At 41.7% G+C, this 20,723-nt stretch overlaps 1 protein-coding gene across 1 annotated transcript in view; it reads right to left on the bottom strand.

Moving 5' to 3' along the window:
- Positions 1-3,972: 3,972 nt before the first annotated feature.
- The window catches only part of EIF2AK3 (eukaryotic translation initiation factor 2 alpha kinase 3), a 66,470-nt gene continuing 49,719 nt past the window's right edge, over positions 3,973-20,723 (bottom strand). Inside the window, exons 14-17 of the mRNA XM_026481059.4 lie at positions 17,420-17,587; positions 8,779-8,880; positions 6,125-6,187; positions 3,973-4,486 (exon numbers count right to left, since the gene is read on the bottom strand). Of these exons, the coding sequence (XP_026336844.1) occupies positions 4,286-4,486; positions 6,125-6,187; positions 8,779-8,880; positions 17,420-17,587 (534 nt within the window). The 3' untranslated portion in view covers positions 3,973-4,285. The remainder of the gene's footprint in view (positions 4,487-6,124; positions 6,188-8,778; positions 8,881-17,419; positions 17,588-20,723) is intronic.

The raw sequence follows: 20,723 nt of genomic DNA on the forward strand, positions 1-20,723 counted from the left end.
CAAATATCATGATGTCCTTTTATCATTCAGCAACTTTCAGTGGCTTCCCATTTCCTCCAGAATAAAGCCCCAACTTTCTACCACAGAGTCCTGGGAAACTCATCATTTTTCAAAGGGCACCTCTGTCCCCAGACCACACCCTTGTTCTTCTGGATTCTATCCAAGTTCTGGCACCTGAAATCGGGGAGCCAGCTTCTCCTTCACCTATGTTCCGTTAATTCCAGGGTCCTGGCCTTTCAGCCTAAAAATAATCCTCAAATTCATCTATTCTTTCCACTCCCACTACTGAGAGCTCTCTTCCTCATTCCTCCCCTTCCCCACAAGCCTTCCCCTGGGCCGGTCCTGCTGCCTTCCCCTGTCTTTTCTCAGTGCGCCCCCCCGTGCAGACGAAGCAGAGCTGGAAACCACTCTGCCGCTCCTAAGAGGGGGGGGGGGGGCGCCTGGGTGGCACAGTCGTTAAGCGTCTGCCTTCAGCTCAGGGCCTGATCCCAGGGTCCTGGGATCGAGCCTGCTTCTTCCTCTCCTACTCCCCCTGCTTGTGTTCCCTCTCTCGCTGGCTGTCTCTGTCAGATAAATAAATAAAATCTTAAAAAAAAAAAGGGGGGTGTGCTTAGGGAGGGATTAGGGGTGCCAAGATTGTTGGAAGCAGTCAGGCACATACTGCCCCATTTATTGTTTTAAGTCACTAAATTTAAAAGCAGCTTATGGCAAGAGCATTATGAGATGTAATGTGGTTGAATTTTATCATATTTGGTATGTTTTTGTCAGTCACATGTGGATACACGTTCTGTTGTTCTCATAATGTGTTGTCTGTTTGGAGGAGGGCAATACTTTGCAGGTGAAAGAATGTTTTTTTCAATCCCAGATCTCTACGATTTCTTGAGGGGAAAGGTGAAAACGAGCCCCCTGGTGGCAGCTACTGGAGTTGCACGGCTAGAATCCGAAGAGGGAGGTCTCCTTAAGCATCAATCCAGCTATGGAAAGAGCAAATGTCCCCAGAGGTGGACCAGCACACACCCAGCGTTTCTGCTTAGCCCTTGACTTCTCCAGGAGTAGGACCGAGTCACTCTGTGGCCCGTGCTTAGGTTGGAAACTTGTTCTGCCTCCACTTTCTTGTAGAAATAGAATTGCTTTTGGTGCAAACGCATCCAGAGAGAAGTTACCTGTGAGAAACAATATGGAAAAAGAAAACCACCCCCAACATCATAAATGTCTGCTTCTCAGTGCGCTACTGGGAGGCAGCGGGCAGAGTAGGGAGCTCGTTTTCAACGTTCTCACGGTCCTCCTGACCTTGGGACCAGCACTCACTTCAGTACTGTCGCCTTCTGGGAAGGTGGAGCCTGAGACCTGGAAGATGTGCACGAGCTTCCTTCTGGCACCACGTCAGCAGGTGCGTGTGGCTCTCCCATCACCATCCGTCCCCTGCAGGCCCAACTGGAGCTGATGGGTGCCACGCCCTCCAGGAACCCCTGAGGGAGCTCAAGGGGACCTCATCAGGCAGAGCCCCATGGTGCCAAGTGTCCCAGCCTACTGCTCCTCTCATTTAAATGAAAGCATAAGGCTCCCTTCCTTTAGGAAACCTCCAGGATTTGAGACTTCCGGTTTTCACATTAGGATTGCTCAACCAGCTTTTCCCCATTTTTGCCAAATATCTATTGCAGTGACGGGTCCATTTCCTCATTTGGCCACTTCCCGAGGGCTGCAGCTGGGCCAGCCACACTGTATGCTCTCCGAATTCAAGTCCACAGCTTTGTCATCAAGCCCCAAGCTTTAGGCTAGATGCTGGTGGGATGAAGAGAAGGTGCGCCCCTGCCCTCCGGGGCCTTGGCTATTAAGAAGGCTGATCTGGGACTGGCTCGTCTGCGGCCTGACCACGACGAGTGTTATTAAGCACAAAGCGCTCGAGGGAGAGGCAAGTGTGGAGGCAAGGGCCTCGGGAAAGTGCCAGAAAATCAACGACTTAAAGGGAGAGGTAGGGTGTGGAGTCAGGGGAAGGGGCTCTGGGTGAGAACACAGGAGACTCTGTCCTGGCTACACTGAGGACTTGCTGGGCCCCGCTGGCCCCACCCCTACACTTGCACCCCTGCGTTCCTGCAAGTAGCCAGCCAAGGCACACGCGGGGCGCCTGGGTGGCTCAGTCGGTAAAGGTTAAGCGGCTAACTCAGTTTCAGCTCAGGTGACCTCAGGGGTCGTGGGATCCAGTCCCGCATTGGGCTCCAGGCTCAGCAGGGAGTCTGCTTGAGATTCTCTCTCTCCCTCTCCCTCTGCTCCTCCCCTGGCTCAGTTCTCTCTCTCTCTCTCAAGTAAATAAATAAATCTCAAAAAAAAAAAAAAAATAAAAGGCCTGATTCTGTCATAAAAGAAATCTGCAAATCCTTAGACAGCTTCATACAGGGAGTAGGCAAAACCCTGACTGGGAACTGGAATACCGGCGTTTGGGTCCCGGTTCCGCTCCGGCTTGGTGGTCCTGGGTACATCGGAGCATCCTTTCTGGGACCCGTCCTGGGACACCAGAAGGGTAATAATGACGCCTGCCATGGCCAGCCTGCAGGGTTGTGAGGGAAAGGGTCTGCGGCTGGGACTGACTGGCGTGCTGGGAAGAGATCAAGAGGATCCCTTCCCCGGGTGAAGAGGAAAGGGGTAATGGGACCACGAGGCCGACCAAGAGATGAAGAAGAGAGAGGGAGATGGGCTGGCCGGGAGCCAAGCGGAACCCCGGAAGGAAGACCCCGCCCGTCCAAGCTGCACCGTGACGGAGTCGGAGCAGAGCTCACAAACACGTGCCGTGCTTTCCAGCTTCTTCTGCATTGCTCATGACTTCCGGGGGCAGACATCACCTGTGGGTAAAATGGAAGTCATCATGCATTTTCGCCCCTAAAGGTTGTGTCCAGCTGGTGAGTGCCTCGCCCCCTAGCAGGCCACGCCTCTCCACAGGGGACATGCCAGACACACCGTGACGCCAGCACAGCTGGCATCGCCCCAGCCCTGGTCTCTGCAGGGTCTCCCTGCAGGGCGGGTCCTGCTTCTGTCCCCAGTCCCTGGCACAGAGCAGGCACAGAGCAGGCACCGAGCAGACGTCTCCTGGTTATGAGTCCATTGGCTTCTGAATAAAGACTTGGTTTTATCAAGTCTTTGGGAAAGAACATAGCAGACACACCTGCTTGGAATAGGTTAGGAAGTTTTCTCGAAAGTAGGGTTATGACCCTTTCTAGACCCGTGATCCCACTTTATAAATTTGGAAAACTACCTTTTGGGGCTAATTCCCCAAAATAAGAGTCAACTATAAATATTTTTTTAAAGTTTTATTAAATCATTTAGACTTGAAAGAAGTCACAATACTTCACACACTTAAGTGCGTTCTGTACACCACCAACCCAAATGGATTGAGTTCAGAATTTTTATAAATAAAAAATAAACATATTTACAGTGAAAAATAAAAACATGTTAGCAAGTTAGATGATGAAACTGTTATCTATAATCACTTTTGGAAAATACCAACCTACAGGATTACACATAAAACAGTGATTTCATTAGGTTTAAAAGGTCCATAATTCAAGAAGTTAGTTGTAATATATGATTCATGTCTTACTACGGCTTTGTACTTCCCCAAACCAGAACTTTTGGCCAATTTACACAAAAAGCTTCATTTTCCCTTTATTGGAGGTAAAAGTACAAAAAAGCTCTTAAACTGTCCCTAGAACCATCTAAGGAATAAAGCTATTTAATGCTACAAATATCACTATAAAACTAGCTATGGACATAAACCATCATACAATTTGTGCTACTCGTCCTCCAAAATAGTGTGGATTCTTTCTCCATTTACACACCAGGATAAAAATGGAGTCAGCTTTTTCAGAAATTAGTTTCAAAATCATCATCTTGTCTCTAGAAAGCATATTTCTAGAACAATATAGTTACCACATGTAGGAACTCTCTTCTGTACTATAAAAATATTTCCTTTTTAATTCTCTCTTTATATTTTAGGGATTGTTTCTACCTCCCCAGGCAAAGGTGAGGGCTATCAAGCTTGGCCAGCCAGTTTCAAGAGACCACTGAAGAAAAAGGAGCACACGTGATTTACGGATTGCCCTCTCCTGGAGTTCAGCAGTAGAGCATTGGCTCAAATTAGGTTATGCCCCCAAATCCAGTTTAAATATGACTTAGAAAAAGTAGTCCAAAATAAAATTGAGCAAAGAACAAAATTTTCAAGTTCACAATTTTGGAGAGCCACATTCCTCCGAGGCTGTTCTGTGTCACCTGTTAGGGACGCGAGCGTAAGTTAAGGCTAATTGCTTGGCAAAGGGCTCCGGGAGTTGCTGGACTGTCTTGAATGTTTTGTTCCCGATGAACTCAGGGAGCGAGACCTCTGTCTGAGTACTGTTTTTCCTGGAAGCTCCAGGTCTTCAAATACAGCATTTTCAATGATGGTGGTAGCTTCTGGCCGTTCCATGGGGGATGGAGAGAGCATGTCTTGAACCATCACATACTGAAATATAATAATCGTTTTGTAATGAAGGGCCAGGTTTAGACCATGAAACAGTTCGCTAAATCAGGAGTCAGAAAAGTTTTTCTGTAAATATGTTAAGTTTGCGGGCCAGTTTCTGATGCAACTTCTCAACTTCGCCATTAAAGTACAAAAGCAGCCATAGACAATAAGTAAACAAATGAGTACGGCTATGTCCCAATAAAACTTTATTACAAAATTAGACAGCAAGCTGCATTTGGCCTGTGGGACATAGTTTGCCAACCCCTGCTCCAAATAAACATAGACCATTTTGTGGTAATTATTGTTTTCTAACATATAATAGAGGGTCTTAAATCATATCCTTGAAACACAGACATAATCGGACTTTAAAAATAATTCCATCTTATAACTGCATGTGAATGTACAATTATCTCAATAAAAATTTCAATTAAAAATAATCATGTCAGAGCTCAGTACCTAACCCCTTTTCTTGATTTTTTTTTGGGGGGAGCCCTTCTTAATGTAACATATATTCTTATAAGCAACCCTGGAAATTGATTCATCAGTTTTGCAAAATTTATAACAAAGTAATTTTTAGTAAAACATTTCATCTTAGCTTAGTGTATCTCTCTATTATAAAGTACTTTATTTTTTTTTTTTTAAAGATTTTATTTATTTATTTGACAGAGATAGAGACAGCCAGCGAGAGAGGGAACACAAGCAGGGGGAGTGGGAGAGGAAGAAGCAGGCTCATAGCAGAGGAGCCTGATGTGGGGCTCGATCCCATAACGCCAGGATCACGCCCTGAGCCGAAGGCAGACGCTCAACCGCTGTGCCACCCAGGCGTCCCTATTATAAAGTACTTTAAAAAAAATATTTTACTTCATTTTAAGTAGGCTCCACACCCAATGTGGGGCTTGAACTCACAACCCTGAGATCAAGAGTCGCACACACTACCAACTGAGCCAGCCAGGAGCCCCTGCAAAGTTGATTTTTCTAATGCAATCCTTCATTAACAGACAGTCTAACTTACTAAAATTATTTAAGAAAATTCAAGAGGTATTCACGTGTAAATTATAAAATGATGTATTTGTGGACAAAACATTATGGAATAAAAATGACAAAAGTAACAAAAACAAACTTCAAAGGCTCATTACACACAATTTTCACCAAGACCAGTTTAATTTTTCCTTCCTACTCTTCTGAGCCATTTTACTGTGTCACTCTGAGTGCTTTAACTCCAATCAATGGAAATTAGTGACACCCCCTCCTTTTTAAAGAAAGAAGCCAGCTTTTAAGATCCCTCCCAAATTCACTAAAATAAAGAAATTAGTGGCACAGCCCCAGCAGCAGCTCTATTCCCCAGAATGTGCTAGGAGTTCAGCCTTACTGGAGCGAAAGGACGCTACCACGAACACACAGGAAACCACTCGGCGGGGATCACAGAACACCTGGCCGAGGACCCGGCCAAGGACCCCGGGGCCCGAGTTCCCATCTGTGTTCTTAACAAGTTTAACAAGTTGTGTGCTCAGGTCCCATTTCCTCTCTACACCGCTGGCTTCCTCATCTGTAAAATGGGAAACTGATGAATTAATGCTAAGGACCCTTTAAGTTCTAAATTTGATTCTCAAGAAAATAAAAGATTAGAATTATACGAACCTCACGAGGATATTTCTGAGTAAACAGTGGTGGAAATTTGAGATTTCTTACATCTGTTAAGACCTATAAAAAGAAAGAAAAGTGTTACTTGCTTTTAAATGTTTTGATACAGGGATCTATTTATTTAAACATATTTTTTGATACGCTAATGGAGTGACGAAGAAAGCCTGAATATTAAACAGATGGATAACTTATCAGCAGCTTTTCCTGACCTGGTAATCTACACATAGTGCTTCCTAAGCACAGATCTACATGCCATCAAATCACCAAAATTGAGAAAACAACTCAGATATAATTATGCTTGAATTGTACATTAATTATACTGACACCTGGATTTTAACTGAGAATGGACTGATTTGTATAAAAAATAACTCATTCATAATATACAATTTGTGCCCTTAAGTGGGTAACTTTTTCTGTTAGTATCTAGCGTCTCTGTATTTGATATGAAAGAGTATATTCTTTCTTCCTCTTTCTCTCTTCTTTTAAAGTAATCTCTATGTCCAATATGGGGCTCAAACTCATGACCCCAAGATCAAGAGTCACAAGCTCCTCTGACTGAACCAGCCAGGCACTCCTCCTCTTCTTCTTTTTTGAGTGAAAAAAAAAAACCAAAAACCAAAAACAGGAACAAAAAAACCAAAACACAAAAAAACCCCCAACTCAAGTCAATTGTGCTAATTACTGAGAACAAAACTAAACTTTGAAAGTTCATTAGGAAATTTTCATACATATTATCGCTCTCTTTATGTTCCAGAAGAAACAGACAATACTTAAAGCATATAAACACACGTAACTGAGGTTCTCAGAGATGAGACAAAATACTGAATCCATGTAAAAAGAATGAAATGTTATAAAAAGGAACAATCTTGGACATTAAAAAGTGGATTGTCAAAATACAAAATTAGGAAATTGGAATAACAAATTAAGGAATTCTTGCAAAGAACAGTACACAAAGAAACAAACAGATGGGAAGTAGGAGGAAAAAAGATTAGGCATTTATAGGATTAAGTCAGGAGTTCCAGAAAAAGAAAAGAGAAAAAGTGGAGAAGGATTTATCAAAAACTAACAGAAGAAATTTACTAGAACTGAGAGTCACATCTTCTAACTGAAAGGACCTACCAGTTTAAGTACAATAAATGAGGGGGAAAAGGATCAATGAAAGGACTAAATGTCATAGCAGCACTGATAGCCGGAGAGCACTAAGAGCTTCCAGAAAGAAAAACAAAACAGTTCCAAAGATCTCATGTCAAAGAAGGAGGCACCAGCTCTTCAGCAGGGGGGAGGGGCGGAGGGAGAGGCGGACTCCCCGCTGAGCACGAGGCACTCAATTCCAGGACCCTGAGATCACGACCTCAGCCAAAGGCAGACGCTTCACAGACGGAGTCACCCCGGCGCCCCTCTATGTTCGATGTTCTGAGTAACAGTCCAACTGTTTCCACAGCGGCTGCACCATTTTACGTTCCTACCAGTAATGTACAGGGCTTCCAATTCTCTACATCCTTGCCAACGCTTGTTCTTTTCTGTTTTGTTTTGTTTATTACAGCGGTCCTACACGCTGTGAGCTAGTATCTCACTGTGGTTTTGTGTTTCCCTAATGACTAATGACGTTGGGCTTACTGGCCATTTGCGCCTCTTCTTTGGAGAAATGTCTATTCAACTCCTTTGCTCATTTTTTAATTGGGTTGTTTGTCTTTTTGTTGAGTCATCACAGCTCTCTGTATGTTCTGGATTAGTAGAGCTGTATCAGATACGTGGTTCACGAATATCTTCTCCCATTCCGTAGGCTGTATTTTTACTTTCTTGACAGGGTTCTTTGATGCATTTGTAACTACATAAATTTTGATGCCATATGATTCTGATTCTTTACTTATATTGGACCTGTTTCATATCCTTCTAGAAGCTTTTAGAATGTTCTGATATTTAGTCATTCTGGTTTTTAAATTTTCTTCTTTTTCCCCCATTTATTGTACAGAGTGCTTGGTAGGTCCTTTTGGCTAGAACGTCTGAGCCCTTTGGTTCTACGTGAGAGGAGTCAACAGGTAAGAAGTAAAATTGATACAGAAATGGTGATAAGGGCATAAACTTTGGAAATACCTCCGTATTTGTCCTAGGTACAATGGTTAGGAACGTGGAGGGTGACCACCTATGAACAATGGGGAAAAATGTGACTGCTTCCTTTCGAAAGACTTTCAGTAGTCTTCCTTAAAAGCCATGGTCATGGTTTATTTTGAGAGGAAAAAAACACTAATTATGCTTCATTTGCCAGTTTTTAAGTGTATGAGTGTATGGTCACTTGCCCTCCAGAAAATTCTTTTCTGACCAAAGACTACAGCCCACCGTGTCACTCCCTCTCCAGCCCCATCACCCTGCGGTTCCCCTCGCTTTGTACTTACTACAAATTTACTGAGTGCAGGATATTGTTATGATGAATTGAAGCAAAAACAAGGAACAAACAAGCAATTTTTGAAGACTGAGCTTGAAACGGAAGCAAATAGTCTACAAATCCTCCCTATAATCCTCATGTGAACTTTTCCACCTGTAGTGAACTGCTCTGCTGGCATCAAGGATAACTTATTCTTCTTTTAAATGCTTTCTTTCGTAAATTTAAGAGTATTTTTTTTTCCACTTTTTTCGAGTGGGGGGGAACTTACCCTGACTCTCTCCATCTGAGTGCCGAATGGGTACAGCAATTCAAACAGAATGAGGCCTAAAGAAAAGATGTCCACTTTATGAGAGTAGTTGTTTCCATGAATCTGAAATACCATATAAAGAAGAAATAACAGAAGAAAATTAACGGAGATCATACAACTGGTAATATGGCATTAGGGAATCCCAAAGTTGACCTAGTCACTTCCTGGTTTAGATGTACGTTAGCAAAGAGTTAATGATCTCTGCAGCCTCTTTTCTTTAACTCACTACAGCAAGAGTAATTAAACTACTCAGCATTACAGAAGGAAAGCCCAGGTATGGCTCGGAGATATGCATCAGTAAAATAGGCCCCGCAGAAACCTGGAGCCTTGCAATGCTAAAAAAGTTTGTGGGAGCCAGTAAAAGCGGCTCAACTACCCCCGAGGTGAAGATTTTCAAAGCCAACACTATCTAAAGCAGATCTCTCATTTCTAATCATCTTAGACCTCACCCATTTTTATGAGAAAATCTTCATTACTCCAAACCACTAATCAACTGCGGTTAGCCCTCATTAACGCACTTAATTATGGACTACTTTGCATTCTTAGTTGTATTTTACGTGTATCTATTTCTTATTGTTCACAACTAGATTATAAAGTCCTGGAGGGAAGGAACTGCCTCTTTTGTGTTCCCATCATCCGGCACTGGGCTAAGTATAGAGAAGGCCCTCAATAAAAACTTATTTGTTAAAATGAACAGATGAATTACAGCCCAACTACTCTATTAAACAAAGCCTCATTCAAATTAAAAGTGACCTCCTGGGACTCAGAAGAACCCTTTTATTTGTGAAAATTACCCTAGGCACAGAACTTCATACTTGGCAAACGTTAGAGAAGGGCGTCACTTTGAAACTGCTCCATCGAGGCATTTCTTAATGGGGGGACTCCAAGGCCCCACCACCTCCTGTCTAAACCGCAGTTGACACCCGTCTCCCTGGCCCCTTCCACCAGCCAGCCTACCTCTGTGCGCACAGAGTATCCGATCGAAAGTTTCAATGACCACATCAGCGGCATTCCCTTCCCCTCCTTCCCTTACCTCTTATGCTTGGGGTTTGGCAAAGATTCCAAGAACACACGCTCAAAAAGAGAGCTTACGGAGGTATGGTGAAAAGGACCCCCTCATACACTGTTTGCAACATCTAGACTAGCACACCTTCAGGAAAAGCAGCTTGGCGATAAACGCTGACTTCCATTTAATAGTCCTGTATAGGGTGGGGGAATGGGACAGGCCGGTGATGGGTAGTGAGGAGGGCACGTATTGCATGGTGCACTGGGTGTTATACGCAACTAATGAATCATCGAACTTTACATCAGAAACCGGGGATGTACTGTATGGTGACTAACATGATATAATAAAAAAACATTAAAAAAAAATAGTCCTGTATAATCGTCTGCCCAAAGGTGGTGGAAAGTGGACAGAGATGAGTACACAGGGATAGATATTTCGGTGGCAGTCCTAACAGCAAAATTTGTAAATCACTAAAATGTCCCAAACAAATGTTAAACAAATGGCTTAACAGAGAGAATATCACATACCCAAAACTGTTTTCTAAGAACATTTAATAATGTAGCAAATGCTTGATTTTAATATTTTATCCAAAATTTTATGGACTAGAATCCCAATTTTGTTTTCCAAATTAAGGTATGTATAAATACATGTTGTAAGATGTGTATGCATACACATAGAAGGATATAATAACCACTGTTCATGCTTTAGAGATTTTTTAAAGTAAGTGATTTTTATTTTTTCCTTACACATTCCTATATTCCCTACATAGGGAATAGAGTAATATATACTGAGAGGAGGAAAAGTATTATTAAATACATTTAAAAAACAAACGTAGCCTCATGAACACATACAAAGTGGTCTTTACAAAATATCTAAAAAATTAGGAATTAAGTATAAGATCTCAAGGGGGTAGAATGTAATATACCCTTTGAGAGCTTAAGTTGTTTTATCACTGAGTAATACTAGAATGAACTGTATTTCTTGGTCATTACAACCAAGAAAAAAGTAGCTGGTCTCTGCTCATTTTCTCCAAGAAGGATAAGAAAATTAAGAACTTTGATAAAATATATTTTAAAACAATGTCGTAGTACAGCTTCTGAAGCTTGGATAAGACAGTTCATACAAAGTATTCTGAGAGACTTTTATAGGGACATTTTATAAAGTGACAATTTCTATATTAAGAACGTAGAAGAATAACCGAAGAATAACAAGGGAATTATTAAGAGAATTATGGCTGTCCATTTTTAACTACCATATTTTCACTACTGTGCTCTGTGCGGGGCAAAATTTCTCCAGCTATCCTTGATTTCCAGTATCTTCAACAACAAACATAGTATCTTTTATCAACAAACACAGTATCACTTATCACGGATCTCTTCCTTTCTCAGATGGCAACCCTTTTCTCCAACAAACACCCACCCGCATGTGTACACACGTGTGCACACACACGTCAGCCACAAGCCCTGATACAGTCAGCACAGCAGTGTGTGGGGTGGTCAAGTCCACCTAGTGCTTATTTTTTCACTGACATTCACATTCACTCACGCAAAGTAAAGCAAGAGAAGAGCTAGGATAGCTTTTCTGATAGCTTATATTTTAGAAGGGAGGAAAAAACAATTTCAGAGAGTTAAAAATGCTGTGAAGGGGCGCCTGGGTGGCTCAGTTGTTAAGCCTCTGCCTTCGGCTCAGGGCGTGATCCTGGCGTTCCGGGATCGAGCCCCACATCAGGCTCCTCTGCTATGAGCCTGCTTCTTCCTCTCCCACTCCCCCTGCTTGTGTTCCCTCTCTCGCTGGCTGTCTCTCTGTCAAATAAATTAATAAAATTTAAAAAAAAAAAATGCTGTGAAGGGGCGCCTGGGTGGCTCAGTCGTTAAGTGGCTCCCTTGGCCTTGGGTCATGATCCCCGGGTCCTGCTCAGCGGGGAGCCTGCTTCCCCTTCTCCCTCTGCCTGCTGCTTCCCCTACTTGTGCTCTCTTTCTCTCTCTGTCAAATAAATAAAATCTTTAAAAAAATGCTGTGGGAAAAAAAAAAAAAAAAAACCAGTATAATGGGATAGATCCTGACTGGGATTGGAGGGAGAGTCATCTATTTCAAAGGGTGTTTGGGGGTGGGGTGTGGATGGGATGGGGGGAGAGGCTCTCCATCTACTAGGCCCTTCTCTCCTAAGCACCCAGACAGGAGTCCTTTTATTTAGTCATTCCCAATTTTGTTTTCATAATCCTTAAAAGTGTGAAGGTATACTTCCAGCCTCTTGAATAATTACGAAAAAATTAAATAATGCTAAAGGCATTTTAGTATTAATTCTGGTACATGCCTACGTAGAAAAACTGGAAAATACAGAAAAGCCCAAAATATCTTTCAAAGCCTCCTACAGAGCAGTGGTGGCCAACATTGTCTGGCTCTTCCTTCTGATCTTTTTTCCTATGGACAGAAACATGTTTTTGCAGTATTTCATGTATCATACAGTCTTAATTTCTTCTTTCACCAAGTCCTGGCCACATCGTTTGACTGGCCATGATGCGATGATTCGGGCCAATCAGATTTCTTTTCCTCCTTAAGCCAGTTTGGATAGCTGTGGTTGTGAGTGATCAACTATGTATAACAACAGTCTCTTATAAATCAAAACCTCTGCTACATGTATCCTTGCTAATTTCTAAATTTATTTGTGATTTCTTCCTTTAAGTATTAGATTTGCTAGATAGGAGATCTTTTTGATTTAAAACTCTTGAAGTCTACCATCATGTGGTGACTTTATCGTTCCACTGGTCTCCTCCTGGTATCAGTTCTTACTTGTGTTCAACTTGCAGCTCCTTGGCCTTCGAGGCACAATGCTGAATCACTCACAGTGATGTGCTCGTATAATGAAGGGCTTCCAAACAAATTTCTCTCCCCATAGAATTTGATAACTTCCTAGGAATTGCAGTTTTTTTCATTCCTTTCATTGCTTTCTTAATGCTTTGCATGAGCAGTTTTGCCTTATTACTCATCGAAACATTATCTAGGGAGGGTGTTTTAAATTTCCAGCTATCCAAAACACGAGCAAAACAAACAAAAACCCCAAATCGAATCACTGTCGTCTTTTTTTTTACTGCACTGTGCTCACAGAAAGACACTGACGATGTCTGTTTTCAAATACACTCATGTTTCCTTGTGGTCTTAGAAGTTTGAAATGAAAATATATCTTATTTTAATTAGTTCATCTATAAATGTTCAAATGCCAACTATATCTAAGGGCTAGTATATACTTTATTTAGCTTCCCCTTTTAACCTTTCTTTTTTTGAAAAACAAAATTTAACCCAACCTGAAGCTTTCCCTTTCGTGGAGAAATTGATACACATTTAGTTTTTATTGTCGTAACTAATATTTGGCTTTACCATCACTTTAAGTTCTGCTTTGTACTTCCGCACCCTTTCCTTTTGCTCTTCTCTGTAGTGACACAGAAGGTAGAACTGTTACTTCTAATTCTATCTGCTGAATTTCGTACATCAAATACAAATCTCTACTCCCATCTTTACTTCCTCTGTTCTCACCATCTTCATTTCTGGATCTTTGTTAATTTAATATGGGAGTTACAGACCCGGCTTATTATGAGATGACTATATTTAAAATTATAAAGCTTTTACTAAGGACATATTTTAGATTTTACATTCAATTTCAATATGGTGTACGTATTCATATGGCATTGACACATAACTGATTTTGATGTCCATTGCCAATATCTTTGTTTCCCTTCTTAAATCCACTTTTTTTTTTTTTGAGAGAGAGAGCACGTGATTGGAGGAGGAGGGCAGAGGGAGAGGGAGAGAATCTTAAGCAGAATCTCATGTGGGGGCTCGATCTTACGACCTTGAGATCATGACCTGAGCTGAAATCAGGAGGTGGACGCTTAACCAAGGGCCACCCAAGTGCCCCTTAAATTCACTTTCAATGGTTAACACAGTCACGTGGTTCAAAAAGCGCATATAATCTTCCCTCCCACCTGTGCCTCATCCACCCGGTCCCTGCCCCCACCAGTCACCTCCCCTCTGCCCAGCTGCCCACATAACCATGTTACTTGCACATCCTTCCAGGGTTCCTTTATATAAACATAAATAAATACACATTTATCTTTCCTTCCTTTACACAAAAGGTTGCACACTATGCACATATTTTTGAACCTGCTTTTTTTACTTAAAAGATTCTTTTAAACTCCTATCTGTTTAATAATGCTTGATTCTTTGTACACGAGTACCTTCGTGGCCAGATACAAGATTCATGCATGAATTTTTTCTTCGAAATTGTACGTGTTGCTTTATTGTCTTCCAGCATTGAGCGCTACAGAAAAAAGCTCTGGAGCTGTAAAGCTTTTTTTCCTACCTCAATACTTGCATCATTTATCCTTTATCTTTGAAATTTAAGATGTCTAACTATAGGGGTCTTTACATTTTTTTGTTTTTATGTTTTGATAGTAAATCTATCACAAAAGAACCTCATTTTGCATGTAAAGACTCTTGATGTATGAGCAATATCCATTTATTATTAGTTTCGAAATTTCCACTACAAACCCTATTTTTCAAAGAACGCATTTATAAATAGAACTTTCCATTTTGAAAATGTGCTCTCATAAACATTATGTTTTGAGTCTCACAAACCTAATGATACTTGCATCTAAATTTTTTTAAATTAAAATAAACACAAAGAATAAACATTTGGATAATGTAAAAAACTCAAAAGTACAAAAGGACATTGTATACTAGTAAAATAAAGTCCTCCTTTTCAAAGGCAACGCCTATGACTGGTCTCTGATAGAACCTTCCAAAGATAATCTAACCCACAGATTCTCAAAGTTTGGTCAATGGATCCCTGAGGATCCCAACATCCTTTCGGGAGGTCTGCAAGGTCAAGACTACTTCCATAGTAATACAAAGGCAGGATGTGTCTTTTCTGCGTGCTGACATGTGTGCTGCTGGAACCTTAGCAGGAAGCAAGGGAGCAACGCCAAGCTGCCAAGCTCGACTGTTGGTAAGGATATTCTTCAGTGTAACAACAAAGATGACAGTTTCACTTAAAATGTCTTTGCTGAAGCAGTAAAAGTCCTTACTCTTACTACACCTTGACCCTTAGGTACACATCTTTATACGATCCTGCATGACAAAATGGCAGGCGTGCATAAAGCATTTCTTCTGCTCCATATCCAAGCACAGTGGTTGTCTCAAGAGAAAGCAACTGCACAATTGCTGGAATTACAAATATAAACCAGTTACTTTTTTCATTTTTTTCACCATTTGGACTTGGAGACAAACTATGGTTATTCTGACTTGGATACTTGGCAGACATTTTCTTAAAGGTGAACAAAGTGAGAACGGCATTTCAAGGAAAACTGAACAGTATTTGTAGCCAATGATAAAAATTGAGCTTTGACATGAAATCAGAATTTTGGAAAATTCATATTCACCACGGGGAACCTGACTGTTTCTTAAGACCTAAAGCCTTTTCTGGTGAGCCTGGTGGTAATATTAATTGAAGTGTGTTTTTAAAAAATATCGTATAATGAATTTGTGACAACTCTTGGAAAAGTTGCATAACTTAGGGAACCAATAGTTTCCAAGTTACCAACGCACAATGTTACAAAATCGTGCAAGGGTGAGAGATCCTTTCAAAGCACAGAAAGGATCAAAGATGTTAGAGTAACAGAATACCAACATTCAGTGATAGGGTTTTAGACTCCACACGGTAAATAACTCTTTTTTTTAAAAGATTTTATTTATTTATTTGATAGAGAAAGAGAGCAGAAGCAGGGGGTGGGGTGGCAGGCAGAGGGAGAGGGAGAAGCAGGTTTCCCACTAAGCAGGGAGCCCGATGTGGAGCTCGATCCCAGAACCCTGGGATCATGACCCAAGCTGAAGGCAGATGCTTAACTGACTGAGCCACCCAGGAGCCCCAGGGCAAATAACTTTAAAGAAACTATCCCTTACTGAGTTTTGATGCACTATCAAAGACAAATACCCAGAATTACCTGAAGATGCTATTAAATATTCCTTCCTTTCCAATTATCTATCTGTGTGAGGTCAGATTTTCTTCATTTACTTTAATCAAAATAACAGACCAACAGGTTAAATGGAAAAGCAGATGTGAGAATCTAGCTCTTTTTGTTGTTTTTTTTCAGTAGGCCCCATGCCCAACACAGAGCCCAAAGCGCGGTCTGAACTCATGACCCTGAGCTCAAGACCTGAGCTGAGATCAGAGTTGGATGCTTAGCCAACTGAGCCACCTAGGCCTCCAGAGAACATAGCTCTTTTAAGTCAGATATTAAAGAGATCTGCAAAAATGTAAACGAATGTCGCTCTTCCTGCTAATTTGTTTTTATTTTGCAGAATATTTATTTTTCATAAAAACACCTTTAAGATGTGATAGGTTTAATATTGCTATTTTTAATAAATAAAATTTTTATAAATTTCTCAATTTTATCCTCTAATACAGCAAATATTGACAGATAAAAATCCCATATGAAAAGCTCTTGAGGGGCACCTGGGTGGTGCAGTCGTTAAGTGTCTGCCTTCAGCTCAGGGTGTGATCCTGGCATTCCAGGATCAAGCCCCACATTGGGCTCCTCCGCTGGGAGCCTGCTTCTTCCTCTCCCACTCCCCCTGCTTGTGTTCCCTCTCTCGCTGGCTGTCTCTCTCTAATAAATAAATAAATAAATCTTTAAAAAAAAAAAAAAGAAAAAGAAAAGCTCTTGGGTTCTTAATCATGTTTACAAGTATAAACAGGTATTGAGACCAAAAAGTTTGAGAACTGCTGATGTGGAAGCATATATAAGCTTGTATCATTAGCTGGGCTGGACATGCTTCTCTGATGCTCCCAGGATACCCTGCTCCCACCACTCTTCCAGGCTCTGTCCTGTTCACAGCGCTTTTCCTTTGGAGACTAAGCATCCCCACAAGGCAACATATCCCAGCCCATCTACCTCTATTTCCTGCCACGGTACGTTCTAAAAGTTGCTTGTGAATTACTGGAACGAGTGGGACCTCTGGCTCTAGCTGGCTCTGAAACAAGTTTCTACATAGTGTACATAAGAAGGACTGGAGTTAAATTGGGGAGAGAGGCATTCAAAGTCTTTTTCTAGGGGCGCCTGGGTGGCACAGCGGTTAAGCGTCTGCCTTCGGCTCAGGGCGTGATCCCGGCGTTCAGGGATTGAGCCCCACATCGGGCTCTTCCGCTATGAGCCTGCTTCTTCCTCTCCCACTCCCCCTGCTTGTGTTCCCTCTCTCGCTGGCTGTCTCTATCTCTGTCGAATAAATAAATAAAATCTTTAAAAAAAAAAAAAAAGTCTTTTTCTAAATTTCTGGTTGCTGTTCTAAATTTCAGGTTCCGGTTCAGGGGTGAGCACATGTTGTATGCGCTGTGTTTTTCTTAATCCATTTCCAATTCACATTGTAGAAGTTGCACCCTAGTGTGCTGCCCGTGAACACTACTACCAGTTTTCATAATTCTCAGATTTTATCTTACTGGGCATTTTAAGAAGAACGTGGATGGAGATTCATGGGGCTTATCTAGCTTGTAGCCATGCTAATTAAAAATCCATTGTTAATTCAGAAGGAAAAGAAAAAACTTGCCTGCTCTGGGCTCATATACAGTTTGGTCCCCACTTGTCCTGTGTGTCTGGCATAGGCTGGCATCGGGGTCAGAACCATCTCCTCTTCCTCATCCTGGTCCATTTCGGTCACTAACCCAAAGTCTCCAACCTTGACCACATCGTCCACTGTAAAGAATATGTTGGAAGGCTGGAAAAAGACAGACAAACGCATGATAGGTGTGCATGGAGAAGGAGAGAAAGTGAAGAGAGTAACTTAAATAACTACAGAAGAGAAATACAAGAAACTAGATATTCTCAAGCATTAAACAGACTAATATGAAAATAAAGGAATCCTTCAATGCTAAGCAAGTACTGTTACAGTAAGGAAAAGGGGAGGGAAGCAAAGGGAGGGAGCATTTATTGAACATCTATTTAAACTCTTAGAGATTCACATTCTCTAGGGCCCAGTCATCAATCTCAGTATTCTAGAAACTCTCCTTTGGCAAGCTTTTTATGTTTATGACTGAAGCCCTGATAATAATAGTAGTAATAATAGCAAATGCATACAGAGCACTGGTGATGCGCCAGGAGCTGTTCTAAGCAGTTTACTACTATTAACTCATGTAATACTTACAACCCTATTAGATTTTACAGATGTGAAAACTGAGGCCCAGAGCAGTTAAGTGCCCAAGGGTATTTACCTAGCAAGTGGCAGAGCAGGATTCAAACCCAAGGGGTCTGGCTCCATAAGAAAAAGACTTCTGGTTCACTGCCACAGGACCAGCACTGACGAATGAATGAAACAGACTGGCCTTTCGTTTGTGTTTGGCAGGTGGGGGGGGGGGTGGAGGGGAGGCAGGTTACCAAGGAGAGTAAGAGCGCCTTACTACAACCTTGTGCTGACTCTTCTAATACCCGTATGCTCCTGTACACTCCCAGACCTCTGTCCGGAGTTCTAAACTCTCATATGTAACTGTTTATAGGACAGATCCAAACAGATTTCTCATGAGATGAAATACATCACCTTTCCTTCAGCACCCACCGTGGCTAACATAACCACCGTTCAGAGCCCTTAAAATAAGGAAAAAGGAAGCCATTTAGCTCATGAAACTGAATTTCATCAGGCTTCAAACACTGCCAGACAAAAAGCTTCTTATTCCCGAACTCCAAAATACGATTCTACAATGTTGACTTTGAAGCAATCAAGTTATTGCGTATAACCAAAGTCTAGAGTGATAACCTCCCGCTCTCCCACAGATGACATGTGAGAGACAACACACACTGCAATGCCTTAAATTTCACATCTCCTCCTCTCCCCTACTTTCTGGTGTCACTTGTTATTTACTAAGCACCATAATAGACTTTTTGGGGTCGGGGGGTTCTCTACCATCTACCCCCTGTGTTTCCATCAGAAATACCCTGACTTGGCTTTGGGAACTCCCCTTTTTTCCCCAACGGTGCAGCCATCCTGTAGTTCAGGTGCACGTGGTCCCAAGGTTACAGCCAGAGGTTGTAGAAGTCCATCAGCATGATTCCAGCCCCCTGGACAGGAGACTGATCTAGGGATGGATATGTGTCCTTGGCTTAGCAATTAGAAGGAAACCCAGGACTCCCGATCAATCCTGGGGGAAAGAGATACTTTTCTCCCATGCCCTTTTCTCTCCATGCCTATCTCTCCAGCCACCTCTAAAGACTTATAACATGTAGCCCTGAGAATTGCTGGCAGCTATCCTGGGATAGTAAAGGGAGAGCATGCCTGAAAATGGAAACAAGAAATGGTGATGGGGCAAGGGACAGGTTCTGGCTACATCACTTGATCCTAGATAAAGTTTTCCCTGAATCTAGGACAGTTCAGTTACATGGGCCAGTAAATTTCCTTTTGGCTGCAAACAAAAGACTATTCAAAATAAAATGACATGAGCATATAGAATGTGTCAGGCATTATGCTAAGGCTATAACAGGTGAACAAAACAGACACGGAAACCAAAGGATAAATAATACAAGTGTGATGAAAATTTAAATGAGAAATACCAGGCTCTATGAGGACATGATGTATCTGAGGACCTGTGAAAAGCCCAGCAGGAAGCCCAGCTAGAGGGAAGAGAAGAGACTGGGAGTAAGTCTGGAGAACTGGGGGGCTGGAGAGTGCCAATGACAAAAACTGAGCAAGGAACAAAAGTGGGAGAGGGCCAGAAGGTTTAACAAGGACTTCAGAAACTTGGGTCAGAATGAACAGAATGCAGAGCTGTTTAAACTGGGAATAGAAATCTTGGAGGTAATTTTTCTGGCACCCTAGAAATCTTTAAAGACAGTATATCTTTACAAAGGAATAAACTTCTTTTTTTTGTTTTGTTTTTTAAAGATTTTATTGATTTATTTGACAGAGAGAGACAGCCAGCGAGAGAGGGAACACAAGCAGGGGGAGTGGGAGAGGAAGCAGCAGGTTTCCCACTGAGCGGGGAGCCCAGTGTGGGGCTCGATCCCAGGTCCCTGGGATCAGGCCCTGAACCAAAGGCAGACGCTTAACGACTGAGCCACCCAGGCGCCCCTAAACTTCTTGATTTCTAGGAAAACTATGGGAAAATTAATTTTCCTCCTGGAATTTTTTTGGTGCGTAGACAAACACAGAAAAAAATCTTTAGACTGCAGTGTAGCATTTAACAAATATTCACTAATATCTCTTTAGCATTATAAAATCAGCAGAAGGATACTCATTATTAGTGAAAACATAATTACAATTCCTTTCAACTTGGCATTTTGGGTGTATAGCAAGGGCTAAAAGCAAAAAGAATGTGTATATCAGTTAATTATTTCTCACCAAATAATAAATGTTTACGACATTCAAACAGCCAGCACCCTCTCAAGTTAGTATCTGGCTTCCTGGAAGTTAGTTGTCTTCTCCTTTCCAACCAAAAGAAATCATCTCTGAACTTTTCCTTCAGTGCAGAATAATTCCTGTCAGTCAGTTTGGGCCCACGTCAGAATCACTGAAGCACAGTGATTATATATAATTCAATAACAATTACTCCGGAAAATAGGAACGAATCCTAATTCTGGTCCCCCCTATTCCAAACTCCTAAAAATATGTTCAAGGATTAAAACACGTACTGCTGATATGAGAAGAAAAGAACTTGTCCAAGTAGCTACTTTGGTGTCTGAAACAAAAGTTTTTGGTTACACAAAACAAAACTGAAAATACTTCAAATCAATAATTTAAGCTACTTCCATCAGAAAAGCGCTTATATGTTCACTACATATTTACTGACGATCAGCATGAGCACATGAAATACGGAAGAAATTAGTCAAGTAAGAGTTCCGTATGCTTATTTCAGAAACACACACCT

This window comes from Ursus arctos, unplaced genomic scaffold (genome assembly GCF_023065955.2).
Source record: "Ursus arctos isolate Adak ecotype North America unplaced genomic scaffold, UrsArc2.0 scaffold_8, whole genome shotgun sequence".
NCBI lineage: Eukaryota > Metazoa > Chordata > Mammalia > Carnivora > Ursidae > Ursus > Ursus arctos.